The sequence below is a fragment of the Rhinolophus ferrumequinum genome, chromosome 22 (genome assembly GCF_004115265.2).
Source record: "Rhinolophus ferrumequinum isolate MPI-CBG mRhiFer1 chromosome 22, mRhiFer1_v1.p, whole genome shotgun sequence".
Taxonomy (NCBI): domain Eukaryota; kingdom Metazoa; phylum Chordata; class Mammalia; order Chiroptera; family Rhinolophidae; genus Rhinolophus; species Rhinolophus ferrumequinum.
In genome coordinates, this window is record NC_046305.1 from 8695916 (window position 1) to 8720215 (window position 24300).

At 39.8% G+C, this 24300-nt stretch overlaps 2 protein-coding genes across 2 annotated transcripts in view; one reads left to right on the forward strand and one right to left on the reverse strand.

Annotated features, from left to right (window-relative positions):
* The window catches only part of CENPL (centromere protein L), a 37090-nt gene extending 13420 nt beyond the window's left edge, over positions 1 to 23670 (reverse strand). Inside the window, exon 1 of the mRNA XM_033092730.1 lies at positions 22791 to 23670. Coding sequence (XP_032948621.1) covers positions 22791 to 22973 — 183 coding nt within the window. The 5' untranslated portion in view covers positions 22974 to 23670. The remainder of the gene's footprint in view (positions 1 to 22790) is intronic.
* Positions 1669 to 22794, forward strand: DARS2 (aspartyl-tRNA synthetase 2, mitochondrial). The gene is made up of 17 exons (XM_033092731.1): positions 1669 to 2379; positions 3046 to 3145; positions 4824 to 4890; positions 6428 to 6529; positions 6910 to 7005; positions 8385 to 8508; positions 9209 to 9255; positions 9884 to 9990; positions 10734 to 10803; positions 11513 to 11692; positions 13079 to 13186; positions 14264 to 14326; positions 17580 to 17732; positions 19271 to 19489; positions 19692 to 19802; positions 21272 to 21347; positions 22309 to 22794. The coding sequence occupies exons 1-17, from the start codon at positions 2259 to 2261 to the stop codon at positions 22521 to 22523; spliced, it is 1959 nt and encodes a 652-aa protein (XP_032948622.1). The 5' UTR covers positions 1669 to 2258; the 3' UTR covers positions 22524 to 22794.
* Positions 23671 to 24300: the final 630 nt, after the last annotated feature.

Below are 24300 nucleotides of genomic sequence, written 5' to 3' on the forward strand. Positions count from 1 at the left end.
CTATGGAGATTCTTCCAAAAACTAACACTAGAACTACCATATGACCCAGCCATTCCACTTCTGGGTATTTATCCAAAGAAAACAAAACACTAACTCGAAAGGATATCTGCACCCCTATGTTTATTGCAGCGTGGTTTACAATCGTCCAGATATGGAAGCAACCTAAGTGTCCACTGATAGAGGATCAAGAAGATGATACATTTATACAGTGGAATATTACTCCACCATAAAACAAGAATGAAACCTTGCCCTTTGTGACAACATGGATGGACCTAGAGAGTATTACGCTAAGTGAAACAAGTCAGACAAAGACAAGTGCTGGCTGATTTCACTTACATGTGGAACCTAAAAAAAAAGGAAAATGAACAAACAAAACAAAAACTGACTCATAGAAAGAGATCAAACTGATAGTTGCCCGGGGGAGGGGGGTCCCGGGAGGGGTGAAAAAGGCGACGGGGAATATAGTCAATAATATCGTGGTAAGTTGGCACAGCGACAGAAGATTACTAGAATTAGGGGGGTGGTCACATTGTAAGGTATGTACATGTCAGATCACTATATTGTACACCTGAAACGAATGTAATATCATGTCGTATACCAACTATACGTAAAGAAAATGTAAAAGCCCAGGTAATTTACACTTACTGAATATTTTTATAAAATTTTACAAGTAGCTAGCTCTCCCGCCAACTCTGCACTTGTACTTCCTAACACAATGACAACTTCGTTGTTTTTCTTGCGCTAAGTCTGTGAGGGAACGGGACGTGAGTTCCCTTTTCTACAAGGCTACCAAACCCTGAAACCACCTGCCCCGGCGCCAGGGCTCAGCCCGGTGCTAAGGGCGTAGTGTGAAACACAGCGCCACACTCAAGTATTGTCAAAATAATGACCACACAACAGTGCGACATAGCACGTTCGCTGCCAGTCCTGGATCAATACAAAGCATCTTACCAATGAAATGCTGTGATGACGTTGTCACCCAAGCTGGCTTCACGAATCATTCTTCAAGCCCGGATCCAAAACCACGTACAGACTGAAATCCCCTGAAGTAAAAAAAAGCCGCCCAAATGGCAGCTCAGGGAGAGAGCGGAGGAACACCTGGCCCTTCCAAATTCCTTCCCGCTCCACAAGAGGCTTCTCCAGGAACACAAACGTGCCCAGCAGGGAGACCTCCGTTCCCTCAGACGCTAGGTGAGCCCTGAGACTTCACCCGGAGGGGTATTTCCGCTGATCCAGCCACCCAGCTCTGCGACCCTCGCTCCTGAGGAGGCGACCCCCGACAGCAGAGGGGAAGGGCAAGGGACAGTGTCTCCCAACTCGCCTTCTCCACCTGAGCCCTTCGGGGGCCAAGGCTAGCCACGCGATCCCACCCTCGAAATCCCGCAGTTTACCCCTCAGCCGCCGCCTCAGTTTAAATTCGCTTCCCGACTCGCTCTGCGGCCCGACGCAGGAAGCCTACTGAGCGCTGGTTCCCAGTCAATGAAGCAACTAAGGTCGCCATTTTAACTGAGGGCAAGGTCGAACGACCTATTACCGCTATCGCCAATTTTCCTAACCGTGAGGATGTTGCTCTACAGCTTTTCTAGAGGCGCGAAGCTTTCCTTCCAATTTCCGCCCGCACTAAGCATGGCGGAGGCGCCTACGTTCTGATTGGTTGAATGCCTTCACCGTAATCTTGGGCGCTCGCCGGGCAGTTTGAGGTGCGCTTGACTACCCCCCCACCACCAGCACCACCACTACCCGGTGATCTCCGTGTGGTTCGGGCCCTCAGAACGTTGGATTTGCCCTCCTTCTTCTTTCTGAAGATCGGAAGTCGGCCGCCAGATCTCGGAGCTTTGACACGCGAGGCTGAGTTCCCGTTTTCCGGTTCTGCCCGCGGGAACCTCCGGGGAAACGTGAAAGAGAAGGGCATGCGTCCGATGACAGGCCCCTTCGGTGTCTGCGCGCTCGCGGGGTCCAGCCTTGCGCTGCTGTATAATCGTTCTCGCACTTCTGGCGGCGGCTGCGTTTGTGACTATTTAAGTGGAAACTGATGCAATCCTACCCACTCCACAAGGGCCCCAAAGACCTGGCCGATCCATCCAATTTTCAGACACGTGTACTTGCACGTTCAGCGGAGAAGAGCTTAAATACTGAAGACAGTGGGGAAGTGCTAGCATTTTAAGGGATTCGTGTATTTCCCAAACTGATTGTTGACCACCATCCAACACCGGCAGTGTGGGACTCGTGGGCGTCTCTCGCCATCCTGCGGCTCCAACATGTTCTGTTGGTTAAATCGGCTGAACAGGGGTTTAGCCACACCCACCGGAAGGATCCCCCAGCTGATCTGGGGTACTTTCTCCAGAAGTCTGGTGCTGAGTTCACAGAGGAGAATTCCAGGTGAATGCAGTGAAGGGCTCTTGTCCTCTGAACAGCACTTCCTCTGTCCTCGACAACCAGAGGACTCTTACTTCATTTTGCCCCTAGTCTTCACTGGATGGCCTTATGTGTAGAAGCAGATCATTCCTTCTCTTCATTTCTTACATGCAGTTTTTTTTCCTGGAGTTTAAAAATACAAGTAAAGTAGTCACATAGGTAGGCTATTCTCCTTTCAGTTGAAGCTACTAATAAGAAGCCTCAAGAATTCGTTCACAGTTGAGAATACTTTAGTGTTTTCTCAGTATGAGTGACTTTCACTCTAGATTCACAGGGAAACTTAGCTACTGCACCATAAAACTTCCGTGGTTGCTAAGATCCTATTTCACTGGGGAAGAAATGTGCACTATTAAGAATAGAATAATTTTTGGTAAATGCAAACGCTGGGTGATCAAAACAAATTAGATTTCCTAACAAGGCAAAAATGTACATTAAGATAGTTATTCACTTGGCTTCTGACACATTTGCAGGTAAATTTAATAGTGATTGAATCAAATGACATACTTGGACTTCCTTTACAAATTTTATCCATTGACATGAAATACCTAAAATGATGTGATTTGAGTCTTTATTTTTAAGCAATTTGCAAATGATATATTTTTATTCTTGCTTTTTTTTTCTTTTTTGAAGAATTCAGTAGCTTTGTTGCCCGGACCAACACATGTGGAGAGTTGCGTTCTTCTCACTTAGGCCAAGAAGTCACCTTGTGTGGATGGATTCAATACCGAAGGTAAGTTGAGGCAGATGGTTTCAAAAAGCATGGTGTTGTTTTCCCAAGGCAATGCCAAACCTTTATTAATTTTCAACCAGTCAGGAAAATAAAAACTTTGCAATTCCTGCCAAGAGTCTTACGATTCATAGAATTTTCAGTTTTGTTTTGAAAGACCCAAATAGTGTCACTGAGTAAGTACCAGTAACATCTGTTGAAGGGTATAATAATGAAGTGTGATCCACCAATGGACTGGAATGTTCCTTGGTTTACCAAGATTGAAGAGTTCTGACAAGGGAAAAATTCTGAGACATCCTAAATTAAATTACAGCAGACTGGAGGGTGGAAGGAAGAAACCAAAAGGGGTTAATCCATTAACCACTGTAGTGCAAAACCAACAAAAGACTGGTCACACTCCTTTAGTGTACGTTGGAATTATTAATCAACTTCCAGATTAATGTCCGAGATTATCTAAAAAGAGTGATAGCCAGGCACTGTTAAACCCCAGGAGCCTCTGCTTCTTGTTTACTTATGAGTTTTACGGATTCTGTGCCTATCCCACAACTAGCTCGCTTCACCTTCTCCCATTCTCTTCGTCTATAGCTAATGCCAATTCTTTCATAATGGCTTACATCTTTCTTCCCCCTACTTGATATATAAAAACGCTTGCAAAACTCTGGGATGACGGACTTGTTGTCTTTCCTACCTAGCTGTGCTGCTGGTGGTTTAGACTTTGTGCTCCAAGACCAGTCTTTTGCTTTTCTGTTTTTTGGGTAGCAATGGCCTAATAAACCCTTTCTTTTAAAAATATTTTCAACCATAGAAATTAAAATTTTTGTTTAACAGTCCCTAGGACCAGTAATTGGGAATGAGTCAGGTGGTGAGCTTCAAGAGCATGAAAAAGCTTATTTTATACTAAATTTAGGTAGAGAACAAAGATTCCTTAAGAGCCCATTTGTTTGTTATTCACTCTGTAATCCAGAACATGTCTGAATAGTATACTAAGTCACAATGAAGAGATACAAAGTATATAAATTGCGTGACCTTTCTAAAGCACATGTCCAAAATGGATGGATATTTGACCCATAAATTTGTTGACTTTATCTTCTCAACTCAAAATGTCAGGAGGCTTTCTGAACCTCTTCTTAATATTAAGGAAAGTATGAGAAATGTAGGTTAAATGCTAAGATGTTGGGATTTGGGGGAGCTTTTGATGGGTTATACAGGTATTAAATTAGTAGTTGGACTTCTAGAAAATTTTAGATTGTATCTTTTTTTAGGAAAATACTTTATGTTGCTGTATTTCAAAAATCACCAATCAGATATTTCTAATATCTTAAAATATTATCTTGAATTTTAATGTGGAAAGTTTCCAAATTTATTGTAATAAAATTTTCTTATAAAGACTTAAGCCAGTAAAATTTTAAAAAACTTTTAAATGTTCCCCTTCATTAGTAAGCCATCTGAATAACATTAGTAAGCTGTATATATAGCTAAAAATTGAAATTGAAAATGAAAAGTCTTGTTTTCATTAATAAGCTACATAGAAAATTTCATGACTTAGCTAATGAAATCACATCATTATTATAAAAAGGATGTAAGAAATTGTACGGGTTTTTGCTTGTTTAATGTGTTTTGCCTGCTTAAATTTGGGGCTCAGAGATTTTATTGTAACATGTTCATTTTCTTCATTAATCAGGCAAAACATCTTCCTGGTCCTAAGAGATTTCCACGGGCTTGTTCAAGTTGTCATTCCCCAGGATGAGGTAGTAAGTTTTCTAGTGTTACTAAAAGTCTCTTAGATGCTGTGGTTAGCGTTAGCTTAAGTATGTTTGAGTTAAAGTTTTAAATTCAGAAGTTAATGAAAACTGAAAAAATATAAGCAATATCAAGACACACACACACCTATATAAATATTTGTTAATGAGCACATCAAAACAAAGGGCTAATTTGTCTAATATTTAAAAGGCTACTACAAATCAATTTAAAAAAAAAAACACCACAAAAAACAGTGACCCAGTAGAAATATGAACCCAGGATATGACCATAAAATATAGGAAAGAAGATATAAATGGCTTATAGTCATCTGAAAATATGTCCAACCCCACTCATAGGTAGAGAACTGTGAATTGTAACTACACCGAATTGTAATTTTTGACACACTGGATTGACAGCACACTCCTTGGGAACACAAGTGCCCATACTTTCCAGGAGGGGTGCAGATTGGCACTAACTCTGCAGAGGGCAGTTTGGCAGTACCAGAATTAAAAACGCACGTACCCTTGGAACCATTCCTTCCCCTTCTAACCAATTATCTTCTACCTAGATTTACACAGACGCAAAGTGACATAATACAAGATTATTCATTGCAGGATTATTTTTAATAGGAAAAAAATTGGGAACCTAGATGTTCCCCAATAAGAGACTGGTATCAAAAATTGTATATCCTTATAGCCATAGAAATGAGATAAAGGAAGCTCGTTAAGTACTAATGTGGGGCAGGGGGACCCCAAGTATATTGTTAGACGGAAAAAACTGGATATTTATCTGTATTAAAGGGGACATGTATGTGTGTATCTTGTGACATGCCCTGGAAGGACACATGAGTATCTGGTAACACTGAGTGCCTCTGGGGAGAGGAACTAAGGAGTCCGGAGGACAAGAATAGGAGGGAGACTTTTCACTGTGTATGTATTTGTACTCTCTGAATTTTGAGCCATCTGAAGGTACGTCCTGCTCAAAAAATAATTACCATTAAAATTGTAAAAAGTTTCGTCGTGATTGTTGGGTAACATTGGTTTCTACTGTAGTGATGTTTACAAATGCTTGTATGCCTAAGAAAAATATGATTTACTCAGCTCTTAGTGTTTGAAATAAGTACAGAGCGGTGAATTATCTTTCAGGGGTCAGGGTCCAGAGATGAGCATAGATGACCCAGGAGAACTCCTTTCTCTTTGGACTCCATTATTGCTCCTGGATTTAACTGCCCCTAAGACTAACCCTGGAGACAGCTGGCTTTAAAGTATGTGGCACTTGTTTGCATTAATTGTTCTTCTCCTTATTTTCCATTAAGGAAAAAAATTTAAAACTCTTAACTAAGAGTTTGACTTGCTGTATTAAATGGAGTCAAAATGGGGGTGCAATGTACCAAATTCTTTAATAAAATCATTAATGGCAGCGCCAGTATTTATGGCAGTTAAGCTATATGAGTACTAACATTTTTCTAAACCATAGACTGCAGTTACTACAGATTCCTTTAAGCTCATTTGCTTCATGGAACTGTTTTCCCCTTTTATTTTGTAGTCGGCTGCTTCTGTGAAGAAGATTTTATGTGAAGCCCCCGTGGAATCTGTGGTGAAAGTATCTGGGACAGTAATTTCCCGACCTCCAGGACAAGAGAATCCAGTTAGTAGTTTCGACCCTGTTTATGTGAATTTTCCCTGCAAACATTTGCACTGTCTCCACATTTGGGCCACAGAGGCTGAGCACCTACTGGACATCAGGCACTAAAGCTCTGTGATATCTATGAATGAACTTAGATTTCAAGATCTTTACTACAGACACACACGCCTATATTAATATACACGTTAAAATATTTGTTAATGATGCGTCACACCAGCCAAATATGCAAAAGAATGTCAGAGTCATGCATAGACATTTAAACTATATGCTGTAAGCACTGAACACTTTACATATGTAAATAAGTCACGTGTTTTACAAATGTTCACTGTGTACGTCCTGATGAGTGATTTTGAAAATAGGTCTTTTTTCTTTTTCTCTTTAAGAAAATGCCAACAGGTGAGATTGAAATCAAGGTTAAGACAGCTGAACTTCTGAATTCCTGCAAGAAGCTGCCCTTTGAAATTAAGGACTTTGTGAAGGTGCCATCCTCCTTTACTAATAGAGCAATCTAGAAAATGTTGATGACCAGTGAAGTGTTTTCAGAGTTTTTTAAAGAAAAACTTTAACTTCTAGAACATGAAGCATTTTGTTACAGATGTATCATGAATTGTTCTGTTAGATCTGAAATTTCTTGGTGAACTGTTCATAAATGGTGACGATTCATTAAGCTTTCGGTTCCTAAACACTCAGACTGTTTTTTCAGACAGCTTGAATGAAACATGGTTCTGTCTTTAAGACTCAGGGTGTTATGTTGTTTACTTTTTTTGCTGTTATTGTTTTACATTTTGAAAAGTAATTTATGTCTAGCTTGGAAATGGCCAAATGACATAGGAGACCCTGCATCTCCTAAGTTTAAGCCTCTAACAGTGATAAGAGGTTGGCATGACTTCCCAAGCATATAAATATGATTACTGTAATTGAGAATGCTCTTTACCAAAGATTGAGGGGTTGAAGAAGCTAGATAGCACTGGGTAAGTACACCCAGCTAATTTTTAGCTTTGTCACAATTATTTAACAGTTGTAGACCTGCATAGTCCTAATTTGTAAACTGATCTATAAAGGGATTTTTAAATTAATTGCAAAAGCCACTTAGTCTTATATTTAATATCCCAATACTTAAGTTCCCAATACTAATCTTTTCATTGGAAAAAATAATATAATTAGAGTTGACCTCGTTATGAGATAGAAAAAAGGAAATACACAGTTAGGATTTCAGAAAGAGAAGTGACATATAGTTCTTCTATTTTGAGTATCAAAGAAATAAGCTATTCCAGGGAAAGGTGTGGAGTTTAGTTAAATTAAACCTTGATACTTAATTACTTATACAATCTGCAGACTTATAAAACTACAGTTTGACTTAGAAAAGCAGTTAGGAATTACTTTTTTTAAAAGTCAGCACAAAGAGGGATGCAGAGGTTTGTTTACAGCCTCGAGAATAAGCAAACCGCACTGTGTTCCTATAAGCACAGACGTGGAGAGTCCTCTGCTGTTCCCTTGCATTTCTTACACTTGTAGTCCCATTCAGGTGATAAAGTCATAGCTGTTTTTGATTCCATTGTTTATTTTTCAAAGATCTTTGAAATCAAGACTCAACAACAGGCCTGCATGAATGGATACATGTATAGTAAGGCAAACTTCAATAGGGTGAAGGGTAATGCCAATAATGATGACTAGTGATAATGTAAAATCTGTACTAGTAACAAACTTAGACATTGTAGGAATTAAGGATGGCAGTGTATACACAAACGCTGGAAGCTTTAGAGCTAAAGTTTTTGGAAATTTAAACTCTATCTAAAGTTAATATATCTTTTTAATATTTGAAAAATATTTAAACATACAAATCTTTACATTTGTTTAGAAAACAGAGGCTCTTCGTTTGCAGTATCGTTACTTAGACTTGCGTAGTTTCCAAATGCAGCGTAACCTGCGGCTGAGGTCCCAGATGGTCATGAAAATGCGGGAATATCTCTGTAATCTACACGGTAAGGGGAATGCCTGCATTCTCTTTGGAGCTTGCTGGCACCTCCTCGGTTTTATTCAGCAGTTCTACTGTATCCTCTCTTTAGCATCACTAGGTCAGATGTTGCCAGAGGTCTGGAATTCACTGAATGTGTAAAGCAGTTTTTGAAGGTTGACATCCAGGTGTTTTGTCCTGGTGCATAATTTAGTTCCTAACTGGGTCACAAATACAGCCTTTTAAAGGTGATAGTGCCTGTTATATTAAGTATTTCCCATCACCGGTGAAGGTAGGACGGCCTTTGGCTTGTTAGGTATATATATTTTTAATTTTTTATCACATTTGTATGTCATTTATTGTGAGCTCAGAAGTGTCATGTGAATTGAACTAAACTCTTTAATCAGTCCTGGGGTTTTTCCTACTATATTTTTTATTTTTACTACACTAGCAGAACATTTAGAAAACCAGAACAGTTCAGTAGACAAGAATCCATCAAATAGTTAGAATTGTTTGATGAGAAAATTATCAGCTTTAGGAACAGAATAGGATTTTAGGAAAATCTTCAGCTTCCTTCTTGGGTTTGTAGAAACTAGCATCTGTAGGCTTGGTAACTTATTTCGGTCAAGATTCCTAATTAAAGAGGAGCCTCAGATTTGTTGGACTGGACCACAGACATCCTATTTGACAAATTCCTATCTGGTAAATTCAGATGTTTCTCTTTTTAGGGTTTGTGGATGTAGAAACACCAACACTGTTTAAGAGGACGCCAGGGGTATGTGTATTCCCTAAATCAGCCTACTAATGTCCTATTTGTTATGAAACTGACCGCTTTGCTTTTATAATCACATGGTTGTATTTCTTTTATTTACTGCCTCAGAATGGTCACTTTAACTGGGATTTTTTTTTTAGAGTTGAGAAAATTATATGGGTATTTTGAGTCAGAATCTTTTTATTCTACTTGAGTTTTCTTTCCCTTGAGGTTTATAGATGCAAATCAATAATGAATTGGTTCCTTAAATATAAATCCGTTGTTAATAACTGACATTTCTAAACCTTGATATTTAATCTATTTATACAACTTATGGACTTATAAAACTGTAATTTAGAAAAGCAGTTAGGAAATACTTGAATAGGAATTGATGCACAAAATTCTTTTAGTTAGTAACAGAATTGGGAATTCATTTCAGCAAGCATTCATTTAATACCTACTATGTCCAAACATTATTTAAAGCCTACTATGTGCAAGCTTTTTGGGGTACTAAAAGATGAGCAAGAAATGATCTGTCATGGTGGGAACTATGCTCGTTAATTTCATTGATGAGCTGAAGTATCAACTTCCACCAGTTCTTGGGATTGCTTTTTTTAATGACATCTCTGCTGTTCCTCTCTCTTATTAAAAGGGTGCAAAAGAATTTGTAATACCATCCAGGGAACCAGGGAAGTTCTATTCTCTCCCTCAGAGTCCTCAACAGTTTAAGCAGCTTCTGATGGTTGGTGGTATAGACAGGTAAGCCTTCATTATGCAAATGCTTGTCAGAAAAGGAAAGGGGAGGGGGAAGGAAAAATTATCTGATCCCGTAAAAGATTAAAAAATGGAGAATTTGAAAAATACTTGCAAAATACCCTAAACATTTGTAGTCATTATTTAGCAAAGATGTATTGGATGGCCAGCTCTATGCTGGTATGTAGCAGGGGATTCAAAACAAAAAAGAATAGGTTTTGCTCTCAAGGAGTTAATGAATCTAGTAAGACAGAATAGGATAATAAATAAAACTGTGATATAAACCAGAAATAAGTGCATTGAGAGTTGCACGGTAGGTATTAAGGTTTGAAATTATGTTGTCTTGGGAAATACCATGAAAAACTTTGAGTGAGGCCTTCTGGGACAGAGCTACATTTCAGCAGATGAAGATGAGTGGGATGGTAGAGCCCAGGAAAGCTCAAGTGTATTCATGGAGCAATATGTATTCCAATTTGGCCCAAGCTAGAGTGTACAAAGAAGCATGGACCGCCTTGCATGCCCATCTAATATGTGAATAGCCAAAGGTGCCCTTGTCTATTTCTAAAGCAATGTATAGTTCAGTTCTCTTGGGTCAGCTGTGTATCTGATTAGAGCATCACGAAGGATTTTAAAATTTCTTATGTCCTTTAGGTATCATTATTTCATAGCTTCACTGCCCTGAACTTTTGTGGGAAAGTATGTATGTCTTCTTAGAATCATGATTCAATTAATGCTATTTTCAATTGTAGGTATTTTCAGGTTGCCCGATGTTACCGAGATGAAGGTTCAAGACCAGACAGACAGCCTGAGTTTACTCAGGTACCACGTTATATTCACTCGTCTCTTACTGATTCAGCCTCACCACGGCCAAGGATTTCCAGGCCCGGACAGTAATTACATATACTTTACTTCTCATTACAATTTACCCACTAGATATTTAATGATACTAACCAGCAGTTGAGGCATTAATTATTTAATGTTTGATCTATTTCATGTGTCCTTTTTAGAAAGCATATGGTCATCAACTAAGGAATGCCAGAGATTCCTACAGTGTTTTAATGGTCATGATGTGATGAAGTTCTCAAACCATCTCGTCTGCATTAAGAACCAACAATTCTGTATATTGTTGATATTTAATCTGTTTCTCTAATCTGTGGGCTCATCAGAACTATTATGATTTAATTTCTGTATGATAGCATATTAATCAGTGTGGTGAAGCACAAAAATCATAAGCTTCGAAGGTGGACTGACCTGGGATCAAATGTAGCTTCACTACTAACTTACACATACAGAGGCAAGTTACTTAGCCTCTGAGTCCTAAGCTGTGAGATACTCGTGGAAACTAAACAAGTTGATATATTTGAAGCATTAGCACAGTACCTGACATAAAACAGATATACAATAATATTTATCCCCCCATGCGTTACATACAGAATCCTATGGTAACTGAAACCAGAGAAATATATAAATGCATACATATTAATATTGTGGCTGTTCAAGTTAGTTTCCGTATGTTATTTGGTTTCAGATTGACATAGAGATGTCTTTTGTAGACCAGACCGGGATCCAGAGACTAATTGAGGGTTTGCTCCAGTATTCCTGGCCCGATGACAAAGGCCCTTTGGGGGTTCCTTTTCCTTCCATGACTTTTGCTGAGGCGTTGGCCAGCTATGGAACTGATAAGCCTGATACTCGCTTTGGGATGAAGGTACTTTTCTTGTCACCTTTCCAGGTCTCTGCCCCCAAATAGTCCTGCAGTCTTTAGAACCACTTTGAAATCTACAATCAGTTACACACACTGTTTTATCATATTTTTTTGTTGTTACTTTAGCTTACCGTTTTTGTTATGAAGCTACATGTAGCAGGAGAGGATAATACCGTGTTAGCATTATAATACTCTTTTCTAACTACTGTATTCCAAGACCCATTTCCAAGAGCAAAGTTCTTGTTATAAACTTATTACTGACAAGTTATTAATCATAAGAGCATGAATGGTAACTTGAAAGGAAAAAACCCTATTCTTTCCTCTTCGATTTTTCTTAAGCTAAAATGGCACTTGGAAAGCAAATGATAATTCTTTTCCCCCTGGTTTTCAGAGAGCTCAAACATACGGAAATGTTTATTCAAATTAAGACACATGCATGTTTAACTAAGGGTAAGGGTTGAGTGTACACGGAACAGTTTCCATTAGCGAGCTGCTCATCATCTACTGTAGAAAGCAACACCCCTTTGTCTGTGACACTAGTGACAGTTCTGTATGTGTTCTCACTGCAATTTCCGTAGAAACTGAGTTCCTCCTGACCTGTGAATAGGCAGGGCTCGGTTCTTAGAATGAAAAAAATGGAATACACATACACAAATGGAATGCACAGAAAGTCGTCACTGCCTACTTACAGCTGCCAACTTACCACTGCTTGGTTCTTTTGTAATACGGACTAGTGTTTCTAAGTCAGACTGCCTGGGTTAAATTCTGGCTCTCCCACTTACTAGCTGTGTCACCTTGAACAGGTTATTTCCTTTTCTGTGCGTTGATTTCCTCATTTATTAAGCGGGGACAGTAAGAGTGCCTACCTCACACTCTTGTTTTACGGATGGAATAAATTAATACTAATGAGTTGGCTCAGGCGGTTGGAGCTCCGTGCTCCTAACTCTGAAGGCTGCCAGTTCGAAGGCTTCCACATGGGCCAGTGGGCTCTCAACCACAAGGTTGCCGGTTTGACTCCCGCAAGGGATGGTGGGCTGCGCCCCCTGCAACTAGCAATGGCAGCTAGACCTGGAGGTGAGCTGTGCCCTCCACAACTAAGACTGAAAGGACAACTTGACTTGGAAAAAATCCTGGAAGTACACACTGTTCCCCAATAAAGTCCTGTTCCCCTTCCCCAATAAAAATCTTAAAAACAAACAAACCAAAAAAACAAATACTACTGAATAATTCATTAGTACATTAACACCTGCCATGGTGTCCAACCCATGGTTAACTGCAGTCAATAAATGTTAACAAGGTCTGCTCTCTTCTCTAAAATCTTATTTGTACAATGTTTTGAGATAAAAATGACTTCATGTTTAGTTACCTTGCTTTTGACCCATTTTCCAGATTGTAGATATCAGTGATGTGTTCAGAAACACCAAGGTTGGATTTCTTCGGGATGCACTGAGTAAACCCCAGGGGGCCGTCAAAGCCATACGTGTCCCTGGTGGAGCGGTAAGCGAAGCACACTTCTGGGCTGTCTCTAGAATGTGTATTTGGGAAGTATGTTCAGCATGGGCGCATTTAAACTTCAGAAAGAACAATTCTTTTTAAATGAGAATATATATTTTAAGTCTAACAGTGTCCCTAAAACTGTAAGTAGAAAGCAATCAAACCTTATGGATATGAGTTTATACTCAAGATCTAGATAGAGCTTTTTTTCCCTCTAAACAATGCTACGGAGTACTCCTGTACTTCATTTGGGATCATTTCCACCAGTGATGAGCATAAAATACATTCACATTCTGTCTCCAGCCTCAGTTTGTCCAAAGGCTTAGCTTACCCCAGCCTAACCCTTGTAGGTTGGATTTTGAAAAAGATGACTATTTTGAAAGACTGCTCATTAGAACATATAAGCATATTAAGTATATTCAACATGGGGATAAGAATTCAGTCTCGTTACTTTTCGTTCACTTCATATGTTCAGTGGAAAGTAATTTGGAGTCCATACTCCAGTCCACACATAATGAACGTACTCAGGTAAGCTCAGCATAACATATGCTGCTTGTATTGTTTACTCCAATCAGAGGACGTCCATCCTTCCTCACGTAGATTATAAGAAGGGTTGGGTTGGAAACCCTGTTCCCACCCTTTTGTATCTTCCATCGCTAGTTGAGTGCCCCATGAATATTAGTTATGATGATAGTGTCTCACTTAGAAAGACACTGAGATAATTTTTTAAAAGTTAAAGAATTTTAAGGAGTCTTGAAATAAGCAAATTCTGAATCATCTTACTGATCTGAAAGTTATTTTTTCTTTCACAATCCAGCTGTAAAGATTCATTGTGAACCTTTATCATGCATATTACACGGAATACGTTCACAGCGATTACTACTGAGACCTGCATAATTGTAAAACATAGCCCTGTAACAAGTTTAAAAATGCTGTCATTTGGCAGCAGGAATTAAATTTTTACTGAATCCCACTATTGTGATGGAAAGACACCAACTATATTTGTATCCCATTTGATATAAACATGTTTATGAAGCTAAGTGTCATACTGATCAGTTTACTTTGATTTTTTTTCACCAGAAATACTTAAAAAGGAAAGACATTGAGCCCATTAGGAAATTTGCAGCTGATCATTTTAATCAGGTAAGGAGTTAATTAGAGCAGGTTTTTTTCCTGTCTTTTAGGGATTCAGTATTTTTAACTAATAATTGCTTGAGCTCTTACGCCATCATTAGTGTTGAGGCTCTTGATGTTTCAGATCATTTTTCTACTTTTCCTCTTTTTGTTTTTAAACTTAATCTTACCCCTGGGTATAATTCTAAGACTTCAACTTAGTCGAATTCACCATTAATCCGAATGTGAAAGTTCAACGTAGCCTTTTAAACAGTGGTACTTTTAATCCAATTAGGAAAATTGCTGGAGCCTCATGTGCCCAAGGTTGGGATGAAAGTGTGGCAGGGCCTTGTATTCACTGTTCTTCCCATATCCTTTTTAAACATTCTGAATACACCTCTGAAACACACATTCTGTGTTCTTGGCGTGGCTGAAATTGGGAGCAGCAGGAGTGGCAAATGGGTGTCTTACATTGTCACTGGAAGTGTAAATTGCTTTGGCCACTTTGGAATCAATAACCTTAAAAACAGCCATGCTTTTTTGATTCAGTAACTTTCTGTAATACACTTTAAAGAAAGCATGCAAAATATGAGGAGACTTTGTGTTTATCACAATATCATTCATCACAGTATCATTCATAATAGGAATAAAATGAAACCATACGGAAATGATGAAATAAATTAAGGAATAATTAAGGGAATTGATACTAATGTTTCTTTTTAAAACTTTGTCTCCTACAAGTTTGTAATATGGGGCAAGTGTTCATAATAAAAGGAGAATACAGAATTACATATGCAGTGGCCATAACCATGTAGACACACTATTTGTGTATTGAAAATGGACTACCCACCTCTACCAACGTCATATCCCATCCTTTTACCTCAAGCTCAATAGGACTTTTCAATAAGAAAGAAAAATTAGGATAGTGGTTTCCAAAATGGGTCAAGGCAAAATGGAGAAGTCAGGGAAACAAAATGTTTTTCATGAAATTAAATGAATTTAAAGGACTATCCTTTACTTGTTTTTTTTCCTGTAGAAATGTTCTTTTATATAATGATAGTAATAGATATTATTTGGGGTTTGTTTTATATTCTTGATAAAATTCAAAACTGGCAACCCTCTATCTCCCAATTTTGTTTATTTTTATTTTACTAGTATTTGAAATCTGTACCTAAGAACCACAGGACCAGGAAATAAGCTTTAAGGTTAACTTGGCAGCCTTTAGTTGGTGGGACTATTATTACATTTTCTTCTTCTTCTACTCTTTCTTCTCCTCTTTTGTCTTTTACTTTCCTAATTTTCTGAATTTTTATATAAGAAACGGGTACTACTTATTTTTTTAAATCATGCTTTAACTTGATTTGGCTTAAATTGTTTTGTTTATTAATGTTCAGCAATACGTGCATGCACACAGTAAAATAAACCAATAGTAAACAAGGGTTATTAATGAAATGCAGTGTTTGCTTACCAGTCCCATACCAGAGTGTCTGTTTTCGGAAATATGTCCACATACTGCCTTTTTAAAAAAATTATCCATTTTAAACTATCTGTTAACTTCCTGCAATGAGAGATGAGGCACACACACACAGGCCTTACGTAGTTACTCTTCCTGGACCTTTTCTTATTCCTCTTCTGAATTGAAGCCACTCTTTTCCTAGATCCCATCTCTTCCTCTTTCTTGGTTGTGCTGGAATATACCCTCAGTAACTTCCTAAAGGATGAATGTGAGAGAGAAACTTTCTGAATCCTTACATGTCTAAACATGTCTTTATGTTCAAATCCTCACATTTGATTAGTAATTTTTCTTAGTATGAAATTCCGCATGGGCAGTAACACCCCTTTAGAACAGTGCTGTCCAATAGAACTTTCTGTAATATGGACATGGTTCATCACTGCATTATCCAATATGGTAGGCAGTGGTCAGTGTAGCTATTGAATGCTTGAAATGTGGCTAGTATGCCTGAAGAATAGAATTTTTAATTTCATTTCATTTTAACTTAAATTTAAATAGCTGCATGTGACTGGCCACTGTATTAGCAGTACAGCCTTAACTCGTTGAAGGCACTGCTTTATTTTCTTCTTCTATCTGCTATTACTGAAGTCTGATGCTTGTATGAATTTACAGTTTGTCTAGGTTTGGGTCCTCTTTCATTGAGTATGTTGCACACTTCAAGTGCCCTTCCAGCACACTGAGGCTCATGTCTTTCATGTGTGCAAAATTCTTTTGTCTGGTTGACCTCATCATTTTCTCTAGTCTCTCTTTTTGGGATTTCTCTTAGCTGTATGTTGGACCTCTTTTTGTAGCTTGCTTGTCTCTTTTATTCCTGGGTCCTTTCCCATATTTTGTCTTTTTCATTCTTTCTACATTTCTTCAACTCTTCTGAGTTTTTTCTGTTTGTTTTTTGGTTTCTTAGCAACATATCTTTATTTCCAGTAGCTCTTTCTTGTTTCTTTTCACTACATTTTATTCTGGTTTGATTGATAAAAATATATTTTTGAGTGCTTTTGAAGTTCAAGCCCTCTTCTGGTCCCTAAATTATCTCTTTCCACTTGGGTTCCTTCTTCTGTTTATCTTGGTTGTGTGTCTGTGGCTGTTTGTTTATTTGTTTTTTTAAGGAGGGCGCTGCTCACAGTGGCCCATGTGGGGATCGAACCCGCAACCTTAGTGTTATTAGCACCGTGCTGTAACCAAGAGAGCTAACCAGCCACCCCTGTGTATTTTCTAATATTGCAGAGTTTCTTCAATGTGTAACGATTGTTGATTATACACATTTAAGAATGAAGCGTTTGAAAAGCTGGTTGGGAGGACAGGGTTCCTGGAAGAGCTTGTAAATGGCTAGGTTCAGATTAGGGTGAGCAGTAGGGCTGTTCGTCATTAACCTGGGGATCCAAAGCTTTGAAAGAGTCCTGAGCATCTCTAGGATTCTGCCGGGTAAAATCAGTTCCTTCTAGTGCTGAGGTTGCTCCATGGTTCTCTGGGCCAGACCTTCCTTCATCTTGCTTCTTCAGTCATTCCTTTTCCACTCACTTGCAACCTGCCAAAAATCTGCAGAAATCTCTTATCTGATTATTCCTCCTCACCCTTCATTCTTTTTTTTCCCCCCATTATGATGAGATTACTTTTTAAATTCCTTTAGTATCATTTTGAAGGGGTTCAGGGAAGGAATAGAGATAATCTCATATAGGTTCTCTTCTATTGGGAACAATAAATCTTTGTACGACACGAAAAGTAAATCATCCCCAATTTTAAAAAAATGTGAATAAGTCTTTTTCTTTATTACAGGAAGTCTTACCTGTGTTCCTGAAAGCCAATAGGCACTGGAATTCTCCAGTTGCTAACTTCATAATGGAGGAGCAAGGGTTGAGCCTCACCAGACTGATAGAGATCCAAGAGGAGGACGTGATCCTGCTAACCGCTGGAGAGCACAGGAGAGCAGTAAGAAAAACTCTGTCCAAGCAGCTGGGCTGTTCAGGCTGAATGAAGCTCTCTTTTCCTATGTATAGAGCACGTATTTGCAATTGGCTGTTCATTTTTTTTTAAATGGAGCTGCTCTGTGTGAATTTTTATGAATATGAATATGAATATTTATATGAATAAATATCTTCCAGTGCTTTATAATGCACTGTCTGAAAACTAGAATTTTTGGCACCAGCTACCAGCCTTTGTGAGCACTGCTCACACAGATCCGATTTGGCTCTGATTAAGAAAGGCACTCAGGTGCAGCTATGAAAAATTAGTTTCATTTTTGAGGTTTTGCAGATTAAGAAAATCTGATAACCGCTAACTTCTGTACATAATGCACTCCTGAAAATGTGGCGGACAGGCAGACCAGACTGCTGGCGGGCTGCTGGGCTGGCCAACAGCCCTGGCCCTGACTTGCTACTGGCAGGGTCCTTCTTCCAGCAGCTGGGAGGTGCTGAGAGCTGCCATGCACTGGCTGAGTCACCGTTCTTCAGGAGACAGATGGAAGACTGCATCTAGCTTTAGAGATCATTGAAAATAGACAGAAGCGTGGTATAAAAGCCAAACATGAACCCTGAAAATACACTTGAAGCATGACATAAATTCACTCTTGCACTACAGCATGGTTTCTTTATAGTAACAGTGGTAGTGCCTTGTGGATATTTAAATGTGAGGTAGAATAGGCCAAAGTGACACTCTGTACACGTCTCCAGGCATGTTTCTCTCCTAGGTGCCCTTTTCCAGGGAAGCCCTATGCATCATCGTTAGCACTCATTAAGCACTTCCTGTTTGCCCAGCACTGTTGTACTTTGTGTACATATATTAATTCATTAAATCCTCATGCCAGTCCTCTTGAGAGTACTGATACTGTTGCCATTATAAATAAAGATAAGAACACTGAGGCACAAAGGTTAAAATTTTGCTCACACATACAGCTGGGAAGTGGAGGAGCCAAAATTTTTTTTCTGACTCTCAAAGTCTGGTTCCAGAAGTCACACTCCTAAGTTACCCTCTAATCCCTATTGCCTTTCTAATAACAGCCAACATCTACGGAACATGAACTGTGCCAGGCTCTCATCAGGTCCTCTGCACAACCCTTCGGGAGCAGGGAGAAAACAGTAACCGTCATGCCTGCCGTGCATATTGCACCTTAATATTTTATGTCACTGAATCGTCACAAGTCTTTTGGAGTAGATACTTTTGTCTCTATTTTACTACGGAAAAGGGTGCAGAGAAGTTAGTGATACAGACCCAGGTCAGTCAAGCTCTGAGAGCCTGTGTTCGCAGTCTGTTAGGAGACACTCACCCAGTTGCGGAGTCTGACAGTCGTTCTCAACCATGTTGCAGTCTGATCATTTCAGACCTTTGTCTCCCGAGAAGCTTCGAGTGTCTCTTCTGTTAACTGGCTACTCCTTTCTCCAAGAATGTCCTGGCTTTAGATTCCAGATTGTGTCATTTGCTGCCTGCTCGGTTACAGCGGTTAACTCAATGTTCACATCTTCTTTTTGCAGTGCTCCTTGTTGGGAAAATTACGACTGGAATGTGCTGACCTTCTAGAAGCAAGAGGAGTGGTGCTCCGAGACCCAGCTGTGTTCTCCTTCCTTTGGGTGGTGGATTTCCCGCTCTTCCTTCCCAAGGAGGAAAATCCCGGAGAGCTGGAGTCAGCCCATCACCCATTTACTGCTCCCCACCCCAGTGACATCCACCTCCTGTACACTGAGCCCGAAAAGGTAGCTTATCTGTACTTCCAAATAAAATGTGGAAACAAAGGCAGAGAACTTCAGATTTCACAGTCTGACCCACTTCTGGAAGCCCCAGGAGAGCTGGTCGGGTTGGAGTCAGTAGTTTACCTTCTCTAAGTAGCTCTGTCTTCCAGTTACAGAAGAGAGAGCCAGGAATTTTCTCTAACGTAACGGTTTGTGAATCTCCTAGGCCCGTAGCCAACACTACGACTTGGTTTTAAACGGCAGTGAGATAGGAGGTGGTTCCATCCGGATTCACGAGGCACGGCTGCAGCACCACGTCCTAGAAGCAGTCCTGAAGGTAACATCGTCTTCTGACTGGGCCTGTTCTGTCTGATTGTTAAAACTTGTCATGAGTGGAGGACTCACTAGACAGAGGACAGTACCAGCTTCTCTCTCTAACTTCAGTGTAAGCCTTTGAAAAGTAAATGGTAATAGCCGTGCATTAGGGCTACCAAGCACTAATGCCAGGCACTGCTGAAGTTCTGTATAAGCATCGACACATTTAATTCTCCCTTTTTGAGGTAAATACCCTTATTCTGCCCATTTTACAGGTAAGAAACTGAGGCAGATTAATGAATTTGCCCAAAGTCACACCACAGAAGTAAGCAGAGCCAGGATTCGAGTCCAGGCAGGTTGCCCTTAATCCCAAGGTCCCAACCTCCTAACCACTACACTGCTCAAAAACTGATGAAATGACTGAAAATGTTGGTAATGCTAAAGAAAGAGAGGAGGGTTGAAACGACTTTGTATCACTATCAGGTACTACTTTAGTTGTATTTGGGGTAGCGGGTAGATTTTGGTGAGAGAGTGGGTTCATCAGGAGTTTGAAAAGAAAGTCTGTACAGAAGCAGGGCTCAGAATCTAGTTTGATGGTTCTGCAGAAGGCTAGCCTAGGCTTCCGGAAAGAAAAGATGACGAAAGTCAGACCCTGAAAGATCGTTTTGTGGGACTGACTCCCTGGGATAGAACTTTGAGCGCAGCACTGCAGAACTCCGAACACCAGATACCCCTTTAGCGTGAAGGACATTGTGAACTCCCCTAACTTTTCTCCCCCCAAGTCTAAGCCTCCAGTCATCAGTTCTCCAGCCTATGTTTTCATTCCTTTCACTGTCAACCTTCTCAAAAGAGTGAGAATACATCGCTTTTGCTTCTTCCCTACATGCCAGTGGTTCCCAGCCCTGCAGCACATTAGAACAGGATCACGTGGAAGGCGCTGAACACAAAACACACGGACAGCTGCACCCCAGCCCAACAGAAGAAAAAGCTTTGGCATTTGTCCCTTAAAAGCTCCCTATTTGATGCTGATCTGCAGCCTGGTTGGTTAGAGAACCATTTTCAGACACACTTCAACGTTTCTACCTGCATCGCCCCATAAAAATTACTTGCAGTCATCAAATCCAGTGGCCTGATGACCCTCAAGCTGTCTCACCTCTCCCAGCAGCATCTGACACTTGCTTCCTAATGTTCTCTTCCCTTGGTCCCTGAGACAGGATGGTTTCCTGCTTTCACCCTACCTTTCAGAGCCCACACCTCCATATCCTTGCTCGGCCTTACTCTGTTTGCGTTATCAGTATAATAACAGCTGCATTACTGAGCACCCGGCATTTCTCTACGTTTTAATATTGGTGAACTGTCATATTCTCTTACCAAACTGTAAACCTCTTACGGTCGTTTTTAGACTATTTTCCCTTTAGTGCCTAAGCATATTGTGCGGCACTTAGCGGACCCTCAGTGTGTATTTAAATTGAATTATTTTTTTAATTTCAGGAAGATGTGAAATTGCTCTCCCACCTGCTCCAGGCTTTAGATTACGGGGCGCCCCCTCATGGAGGAATTGCCTTAGGTAAACAACCTGTCCTTTTATAAGTTAAATTTCATTCCATAGCATTAGGTCTCAACTGTGGGCTCTTAGCTGATGGGAATGGATGGAGAAATAATGAAGGTAAGGGGCAAGCCAAGGGTTCTACAAGAACTTAAGTTTGTGTTTTCATTTCACTGATATATTTTTAAAACATTTTACCAGTTATAAAAACTTAAGTGATAATTTGCATTTGCAAGGTTTTTTTAATAGAATGAAACTGCACAGTCTTAAGTCAACATTGCTCAAATCCCTGGAGCTCAGACACATTGACGAGTCTGGAAAACACTGCTGCCTCCTCGGGTTCCGCTTGTGAACACAGGAACCTGCCAGGGCCCATCTGATGGCCGCAGTCGCTCACCCTGCTTGTTTTATCGGGCAAGAAAAACGTGAGGAATTCTAGGAAGCTCACCAAGATTATGGGCCCTCGACAACAGAGAACTCCTGTGTTCTCGGGGAAAATTATTAGGACAGCACCTAATTTTGTTCAACCTTTAGTAAGCCCTTCGAAGGACGCATTAACTGCTGTCACTGTTAATCCCAGTAGCATGTCAGTATCAGTCCTGAGCATTTTTCTCAAACGAGATAGAAAAGAACCTCTCAGGGTGGTAGATGAGGGTAAAGGGGATCAAATATATGGTGATGGACGGAGAACTGACTCTGGGTGGTGAACACACAATGGGATTTATAGATGATGTAATGAAGAATTGTACACCTGAAACCTATGTAACTTTACTAACAATTGTCACCCCAATAAAGTTTAATTAAATAATAAAAAAAAAAAGAACCTCCCAAAACAAAAGTTCCCTGAAAAGACAGGGATTATGCTTGGCCGCAACTTGTTCAAGATTCTTATTTAAAAGTTCCTGACAACTTTACAGAAAAACGAAGTCACTCCCAGCCATAGATTACATGCTCATTTGTTAACTTGGTCTCTTACTCACAGGGTTAGACAGACTGATATGCCTTGTCACTGGAGCACCAAGCATCAGAGATGTCATAGCCTTCCCGAAATCCTTCCGGGGGCACGACCTCATGAGTGACGCCCCAGATTTTATCCCTCCTGAGGAACTGAAGCCCTATCACATCCAGGTCTCCTGGCCAACTGACTCAGAAGCAGAAAAGAAATCACTGAATCATCCACACTATCCAGAAAGCTGAGCTTTGGAGTCTTGTCCTCTTTGCTTCCTCAAGGCTCAAATGAGATCCGTAGTTCTGGTCTGACAAGTATTTAGGTGGAAAGAGTCCAGACAACAGTTGTCACAATGAAGACACAGAAAGTACCCAGTTTTGACTTGAAAACATGCATTATTAGGATTTTTTTGTTTGGGACTTTTTTGAAGTTTCTTTTTCCTTCGAGAGTTGGAAAGGTGGCTCTTTGTTGCAGTAATATAATGGCTAAGTGTTTTCTAATCATGTTTTCCGTACCTGGATAGTAGGTTGTTTACTTGGGACAGAAGTAATCAAATCGTATGAAATGAGAGAAAATGCCTGCCCCCTGGACTGGTCAGCTGAAGGAGGAATCAGTTCAAGCAGCCTCATCAGGAGAATCCTATAAATTAAGGCGGACAGTGATATTTCAACTATCAACGTAATATCGTCAAGCAACATGATACAATGCAAAAAAATCACTGAAATGAAAGTCACCAAATCTTAGTTAAGTGCTTCATCTTGAGCAAGTTACATAAGCTTCTCAGCATCCCTCCTGCTTATGTGAAATGTGAGCCATGTTTGCCCTGGAGGCTCCACAGGGCTCTTCTTGCCAGAATCAGGAGACAATGTATGTAGAAGATAAAGTGAATGAAAATGTTTTGAGAAACTATAAGGCATGATACTACAAACGTAGGGTTATCCATCCATCTGTAAACAGATACAGGTATATCTGTGTATTTTATAGTTTAAGACTAAACAAAACTGGTATTTGTAGTCAAAGAAAAACAGTAAATTTATTAATCAGTATTGTTTTTCTATTTTTTAAAATTTATTAGTCCCTGAATAACACTTTCCCTCAATTACAAGTAATTGAAAATATTGAACGTAGACTAACCTCAAATGTATAAAAAAGTGGACATTGAAGCTCATTGTTATTTTCTGATCTGTTGACAGAAATAAAAGATTATGACTAATAATTATAAATTGGGAACAAGGCCTTTTAAAGAAATTGTCCTTTTCTATGTTATCTTCCCTTTGCCTTGATATTCTTTTGATTTATAATGTATAAATACCGAGGATCAGTCGTATATCCCTGCCTGTTTTCTCAGTGCTCTAAGCAATGTGATATTATAATCTTTTTCTATTTGGAAATAAAATCAGCTTCACTTCCAGGTGTCTTTTGGGATGTGCAATCGGCTGTAAAGAGTGAGAATGTCCTTCACTGCTGCAGGGAGCTGGTCTGCCGTTGGGGGGCGCTTTTCCTTGAAGTCGGTCCTTCACCCAGGCTCCCCACCTGTGGGTGCACTCTGGAGCCAGAAAGTCCTTGCTGGCAGGGTCGTCATGGTGGGAAAGGATGCCCACCCTGCCTATCCTTTCTCAGTGGAAAGAATGTCTACCCTTGTATTGGGTAGGAAAGCGCAATTTACATCCATTTACCCCACATAGATGTTACCTAATTTCTAAATAGAAGCAATTCGCTTCACTGTTTAGAGTCTGATTCTGACCAAAATACTGTCTTTCCACCCTGGAATTAGAGTTACAAAAACACGCAAAATCTGGAGGATATTTTCTAGGCTACAAATACCAAAGGTCCCGGGTTCCCAGTGTCAATCAATCTTGTGTTGGTATCTCAGAGACCTAGTCACTCAGCTTTCCTTCAGTCCTGCCTGTCGGGGGGAAAAAAAAAGCTTTTTCTGAAATCCAGGGAAAGGTCACTATTTTAGATCTTTATCACTAAGGTGGAGTGAAATTTTAAATATTTTCTCAAAAATTAAGGAACTACTTA